Source organism: Carlito syrichta, unplaced genomic scaffold (assembly GCF_000164805.1).
Source record: "Carlito syrichta isolate Samal-C Ts95f unplaced genomic scaffold, Tarsius_syrichta-2.0.1 Scaffold84601, whole genome shotgun sequence".
NCBI classification, from domain to species: Eukaryota; Metazoa; Chordata; class Mammalia; order Primates; family Tarsiidae; genus Carlito; species Carlito syrichta.
This window is the reverse complement of record NW_007028697.1, coordinates 100,171-107,495: the sequence shown is the minus strand read 5'-3', so window position 1 is coordinate 107,495 and position 7,325 is coordinate 100,171. Positions and strand designations below refer to the sequence as shown.

The 7,325-nt window shown below is 64.1% G+C and overlaps 1 protein-coding gene across 1 annotated transcript in view; it reads left to right on the top strand.

Annotated features, from left to right (window-relative positions):
* The first annotated feature begins 362 nt into the window (after positions 1–362).
* Positions 363–7,325, top strand: part of ELF5 (E74 like ETS transcription factor 5) — a 14,166-nt gene continuing 7,203 nt past the window's right edge. Inside the window, exons 1-2 of the mRNA XM_008056374.1 lie at positions 363–483; positions 6,814–7,047. Coding sequence (XP_008054565.1) covers positions 363–483; positions 6,814–7,047 — 355 coding nt within the window. The remainder of the gene's footprint in view (positions 484–6,813; positions 7,048–7,325) is intronic.

The window sequence follows — 7,325 nt, the reverse complement described above, 5'->3', positions numbered from 1 at the left end:
ATGGGTGTGGCCACAGACAGCAGCTCTCACCTGTCCCCGGAAGCCTGTGGCCACCATTGTCTGTCAGAGCCGGGGGCCAGGCGTGAGCAGACAGGAGGAGAGGTGACCAGGCCTCTTACATGGGACGGACCCTGTAAGAGCCTCCTTTCTCACCCCGCTCAGTCGCCATCCAGCCTCAGTCTTCTCTCCTACAAAACGTGACAGGCCAAGGTGGCAGGGACCACGCTGTCATCAGAGAGACCCATGGCCCTGCTCCACATGGAAGTGCGTGTGTGACTGTTATTAAAAACCACGTATCAGCCCTCACCATGTGGCCTGGGGCCCAGCCCCTCTCACCGCCCCCCTCCCCCCACTGCAGGGTGATGTTGGACTCCGTGGCACACAGCACCTTCCTGCCCAGCACGTCTTTCTGCGACCCCTTGATGTCATGGACAGACCTGTTCAGCCATGAGGAGTACTACCCAGCCTTTGAGCCCCAGACAGGTGCGTACGGCAGGGACAGCCCAGGCTGGGCCGGGGGAGGCGGGAGGGAGGACTGGCCTTGGGCGGCGAGGAGGCCAAGCTGCGGTCTGGAAGCACCTGCACTTGGACAGAGGCTGGGGAGGCCCAGGCAGAAGGGGGCAGCCTCCAGCAGATGGAGGGCGTGGACTCTGCCTCAGTGCCTTCTGGGCTCCGCAGTTTGGGGCCTCGGTGGACCTCTCTCCGAGCCTCGTTCTGCTCCAAGCTAGACGGGGGCAGCGATGCCAGGCTCCCAGGGCTACGTGGTGCTTAGTGTGAGGGAGGGAACCAGGCCGTGGTGTGTTATGGCAGCAAGACCACTGTGGTCAGCAACATGTGCGGAGCACCAGGCTCCCTCTCACCCTTGCAGGAGCCTGTGAGAAGAACTAGCCCTTCCCCTCTCACAGAGGAGGAGCTGAGGCATGGCGAGGCCAGGCCACTGACCTGGGGTCTCACAGCCAACTGAGGGCCACGGAAGTCCTGGGTGCAACACTGGGTGTGGTTCCCATGTCCCTGGAGCAGGGAAGGGGGCGCGACCGGGGTGCAGGGTGCCCGATTGTGGAACACATGGCAGGCCAGGCCAGGGCTCCCAGACACACGTCCCATCCCCGGCCGCCCTCCCCGCCCTCCTCTCCCCTCAGGCCCGTTTCCCCCCCAGAGAAGAGAGGGCGGGGCCTGGTGCAAACCCCGTGCAGGGACAGGGGGTTAAGCGTTGCCCAGATGCCAGGTCCTGAGGTGTGATGGCTGGCACAGCCAGGCACCCCCACCTCCGCACGGCACGGTGCACACGCCACCAGGTCAGCTGTCCACACATGCCTCAACCCGGGTAGGGTCCAAGCTCAGGGTGTGGAGGCAGGCAGCATCCCATAGAGGCCGAGCCTCAGAGGCCACTGCAGATGTGCGCCACCCGCAGGAAGGTCCTGCCTTGGGGCCAGGCCCTGGGAGCACACACACATGAGCACCTGCCACACTCACATGCACACACATTCCCGCACACACAACTGTGAGACACTCACCTACATGACGCAGTCCCACCCACCCCTTATACACACACCCACGTGGCATCTCTCGCTCTCCTCCAAAAGACCACATCCCTGCCCTTGGACTTGAATCCCAGACTCGTGGTACAACCTCCTTCAGGCCTGAGAAGCACCTTGTTCCCAGAAGGACCATGAAACGTCTCCCGCCTCCTTCTCTGGCAACTGGGTTGAGAGGTCAGACTCGAGGAGGATGAGGGAGACCTTCAGCCCCGCCCCTTCCCCCTACATGGCTTACCATGTGGCCCAGCTCCAGGCCCTCCTTGGTTCAAACCAAGGCCAGGCCTCACGGACCCAGGCCTGCCGGGGGAGCCCCGCCCAGCCTGTTCTGCAGAGTGGGGTGGGGTGGTGGTGGACAGTGCTCAGATTGGTGCGGCACCTCGTGTCCTGCAGAGAGAATGTCAGCCAGGCCCTCTCACCTCTAGTGCCCCATGTTCCCCTCCAAAAATGGGGGCGCAAAATGCCCGCCTGCGGGTGTCACGAGGCTGAGGTGGGCTTCCAGGGAAGTCTGGCACAAGGCGGGTGCTCACGAGGCAAAAACGCAGGGCCCCATCCCCGTGGGAGGACTGCGAGTTCTGGCCAGAAGGCGGTGATGACTGCTCAGCACCATGGGTAGACTTAACGCTCTGGGGCTGTGCCCCTAGAGGGCCAGGTGGTGAGCTTTCCAGGACACATATTATCCTGATGACAAAAGAAAGAGTGAACAGCAGAGCCCTCAGCGGGTACCAGATGGCCCACTCGATGAGTCTGCGATGTGTAGACACTGCCTCTTCCACCAAGGCCTCTGCACGTCCATCGGGGTCACACAGGTTGGACCGAGTCATGACGGGGATTCCTTCCCGAAGCTTCTCTGATTCCATCCCAGACACAGCCTCCTCTTCCCACCACCCACGGCAAGAACAGAGATTCCCACCAGGTGTGAGGCCAGTGAACAGGAGGTGTCTTGTGAAAGGGTTGGTCCCTTGCAGACCTGAGGGAGGCAGGTGCCAGGCTCACACGCAGCCCCGGGCCCCAGGACGGAGCTTTCTGGAGCCACCGGGCATGGCAAGCCTCCCTTGCTTCCCTGGTGGCCCTGGCCTGAGTTCTTGCAAAGCCCCCCTTTGAGGGCCACGTCGGGGACAGCCAGGTGGGCCTTCTGGCACAGCTCAGGCCACAGTCAGCTCCATGGCTGGCAGGCTCTGAGACACATCCCTGAGACCCTCGCCCACCTCCAGAAAGACCCATCCTGAATCCAGGGCCCCAGGGCTTGTCCCGACAGTGGCCTCCCGCCCTCTGGGGTCACCAGCCTGCAGCCTGCTGTGAGGGGCTAAGGTGGGCTCCCCTCCCCTGCTGGAGTTGGGGTTGGATGAGGTTCCATGGACGGGTGCTTGGTGGCAGGCCTGGCCCATGGGATGGGCCCACCGCAGCCAGGCCCCGGCGACTCCCGCTCAGGGGAGGAGTGGGCCTTTCCTGCCTCCCTCTGCTGCTCACACTGAGCGACTGGGGCCCTTCTGCGTGTGGCCAGCTGGATACTCGAGACCAAGGGAGGCACGAGGAGGAGGAAAGGACACGTGCTCTGGGCAAGGGATGCCGGGACAGGGCAAGGCAGGTTGCCTGCGGCTGAGGAAGAGCGGCTCTTCCAGGTACTCTCCAGAGGGCTCGGGCAGAGCACAGCGAGCCTGTGCCCACGTGTGCAACTGCGGAAGCCGTGGCCTGCTCTCGAGGCAGGATGTTACCTGCTCTTCATGCAGGATGTGGTCCACTCCCGGGATGGAACGTGGACCACTCTCGACACAAGATGCAGCCATTCTTGACATGCAGGACGTGGCCCACTCTCGACACAGGGGGCGGCCTGCTCTCATCGCAGTATGTGACGTGCCCTGAATGTGGGACGTGGTTGACTCTCAGTGCAAGATGTGGTCCACTCTCAACTCAGGACATGACCCACTTTCAACATGGGATGTGGTCCACTCTCAACACAAGACGTGGCCCACTCTGGACACAGGATGCAGCCTGCTCTTGAGGCAGGCATGGCATTCTTGATGTAGGACGTGACCCACTCAACGTGGGACAAGGCCCGCTCCTGATGTGGAACGTGGCCCGCTCTTGCCATGAGACCTGACCTGCTCTTGCCGTGGGATGTGACTCCCTCTTGACACAGGACACGGCCTACTCTCAAAACAGGACGTGACCCACGCTCAATGCCGGAGGTGACTGACTCTCAGTGTGAGATGCGGTCCTCTCTCAATGTGGCCCTCTCTCAACGTGGCCCTCACTTGACACACACCATGGCCCACGCTGCATGCAGGGCCTGGCTGGGCTCAAGGGGCCGCAAGGATGAGGATCCCAGGGTACCAATGCTGGGGAGGGTGAGTACCGGAGGGGCCATCCTGGGACTGCGTGTATTCCACACGCACAGACATTTTAAAGATTATTTCTCCAACGGAGTTCCAGCGTGCCACAGAGCACCCTGGATGGCCCTGCTCTCTCTGGAACTCCTCTCTGCACCTCCGCACACCTGCACACCCAACCCACAGTAAGGTGCCACACCATATGCGGTGCCCACACACCATCCCCCAGAGCTGAGGTGCCTTGCAGCACATGGTGCCCGCACGCCCTCTCAACGGCCAAGACACCATGTCTCACGCGGTGCCGCCATTGCCTGGAACCCCAGCCGTACCTTGTCTGTGGCAGAGGCTCCTGGATCGGGGCTCTGGGAGGCTCCGGGGTTCCCAAGAGTCCCTCAGGGAGCGATGGCCCAGAGGCGCAGACCCCACCCTGTCCTCTGCACCTCACCCGCGAGCAGCACCCGCCCTCATGTGGAGGCAGGAGGCACTGCGGCCATCGGGGCTGGGCTGCCCAGCTGGAATCCGCCACACAGCCCGCTCCCAGCCCCGCAGGCCCTGCCTGTGACCTGGGACAGGGCCTGCCCCGGGCCTCATTTCCCTGCCTGTGGAGGGGTGGCAGATGTGGGACCTCGCGGCCTGCTCGAGGACAGTGAGAAAGCCTCACTGCTGCAGCCTCCTCCGGGTCGAGAGGGTGAAACCTTGGAAGTACACCCTCCTCACCTCCACCACCACCATCAGAGTGGCCCTGTGGTGAGCCTCCGAGGAGAAATGGGGACAGAGCCCACGCCAGGGCCTGCTGCCCACCCGGCATTTCCACCACCACCACCATCACCCCCACCACTGACGAGCACCCCTGCAGCCCTCCATGGCACTGCCAACAGCCATCTTCTTCTGTGCTCTGGGGCCGTGGGAAGGTCGCTGCTAAGAAGCAGAGTTGTTGTGCGAGGGCCCCCGCCAGGGCCGCCTGCACACCAAGCCGCCCCGCGGTGAGCCCCAAGGAGAGCCAGGGACAGAGCCCGTGCCAGGGTCCGCACCCTACCCAGCATTTTCCCTGATCCTCGAGGCCTCCTTGGCTTCCACAACCAATATTGCCTCTTCAGGTGCCAAAAACAATAACCAGGTGAAAGAGGGAGGGCGTGAGGCTTGGCAAAACATCTTCGTGGAGACAGAACGCCCTCCGGCTGCAGCCCAGCGACCACCCTCTTGGGAAGGCCTGCACGGGGCCTGCCACCAGGAGTGTCAGGGTTGTGAACTGTTGGATGGACACCCGCGGCATCCAGCAGCCCCTCGGGTCCACCAAGCCTGGGCACCCACCTGCCTGAAACACCCATCTGTGGGCTGGGGACTGGCCCCAGCCAGGGCCCTGAGCCAGAGCTGAGCGGCCTGGCAGGCCCCTGCCCTCTCATCGGCGGACGGCGTCCTCTGCCTCAGCGCCGGCCGTATCGATTCCTGGTCTAGGTGCGGACAGCATTCCGCAGAACATCTTAAATACGTGAAAACATCTCCCATTTCAGACAACAGCACTGTCTCCGCCCCTCAGCGAGAAGGGGACTTCTGGAAGGCCCCAGTGTTGGGGCCCCTGCTTCCGCCTTGGAACAGCCCAGGAACACCTCCTGGAGAGGGCGCTGGGGCACCTGCGGGACACAGTGCCAGGACGCTGGCGTCTGTGTGGGGCCTGGAGGTGCAGGGCCAGCTGCAGCCCTGACGGGGCATGGGCCTCCCTCACCTGGGATCGGAGGGGCAGCCTTCACGGGCATGGCATCAGCTCCATGGCCCCGGCCGTGGGTCTGACCATGAGGGGCCCACCCTTTCCTCGCCTCGGTGTCCCCTGCTCCTGGCCTCCTCCTCAGCCTCTGCGTCCCTCTGGCTCTCCATCTGCCTCAGCCTCCCAGTGTCCCCCTCTGCTCCCCGCTGAATCTCTGAGGACCCGATGGCGGGAAGGGAAGAGCCTGGCTCTCGGGCTCAGGCGGGCTCAACCCGGTCTTGGGAAGGCCCTCCATGGGCCTTGGCTTCCTCATCTGTGACCTCTAGGGGGAGTGGGGCCAAACCTGTCCTCTCTGGCCCGTGGCATGTGGCGACCCCCGTGGTGACGTCTGTAACAGCGTGGATCCTCCAGGCTCTGTCCCAGACCGTGATCACCTCACTGAACCTGCAGCATAGCACTGGGGGGCTAAAACCACCCCACCCCAACCCATGAGGGAGGCTGTCACTTGTTGAGTGCTGGGGCAAGGCTGTGGGTACCTACTCTGCCGCTGGCTGGCCCAGCCCCTCGTAGGGCGTGGGGGCTCGGTCTCAGGATGGACTTTCCAGAATCTGGCGGAAACCTCACGAACAGCGCAAACCTCCCCCCACCCCTATCCTCCTTCCTCCAGAGGTGCCTGCAGCAGGGGCCCGGGTCTGTCTGATCTGGGCAGTGTCTCACTGGCCCCAGCCCCTTGGCAGAGGCTGGCCGGGCTGTGCACAGGCCAACAGGCAGCACTAGGCAGCTCCCGAGCTCAGGGAGTCCACCCAGCCTCGACCAGGACGGGTGCACAGTGGATGATCAGGAGCTAGGGTGGGTCCGATGGTCTCCACCCCAGTCCACGCACGTAACCCACACTCCATGGCCGCCCCGAACTCCAGCCTGTGACCTGCATTTTGCAGGCGAGGAACCGAAGCTCAGCCGCCTCCAGACCCTGCCCAAGGGGGCAGCGGTCGGGCCGGGCCTCGCACCCAGCCTGGCTGCCTTGCGCCATCCAAGCCCAGTCACCGAGCGCCTCTCTCCGCCCTGTTGGACCCCTCTTCTCAAGCCCCAGAGCCGCCCCCTGGCTTCCTGCCCTGTCTGTCTCCCACCCCCAGGCCCTCATGCTCCTCTGTAGACACAGGGCACCGGACACGGGGGAAGTGTCGCCAGGGCAGGGGCCTGCCTGGGCCCTCCCGGGCGCCACCCTCATGCCTCTCTCCCTGCGCAGCCTGCGACGCATCCTGGGCCTCGGTGCCCCCTGAGCACTGGACCCGGCGTCATGTGTGGGAGTGGCTGCAGGCCTGCTGTGACCAGTACCGGCTGGACCCCAGCTGCCTGTCCCTGTGCCACCTCAACGTCAGCGGCCTGCAGCTGTGCAGCATGACGCGGGAGGACTTCCTAGAGACGGCGGGCGTCTCCGGGGAGCATCTGTACCTCATTCTACAAAGCATCCGCACGCAAGGTGGGTGCGGGGAGGGGGAGGGCGTGCCTGCGCAGGGCGGGGCCCCAGCCTCCAGGGTCCCCATGGGCCCTCCCAGCCAGATCCCCCACGGAACCCTTGGGGAGTGGGAGCTCCTGTGGGCTGAAGTTGGGGTTGGGTTGTGGGAGGGGGTCCAAGGACATGGATTGGGCGCATCTAAGGAGGACACACTGAGCTCTCGTCAGGGGTCACCAGGAGCCAGGCCGGCAACAGCGAAGTGAGGCAGTGGGTTCTCAGAGCCGGGAGCTGCCAAGGCGGAC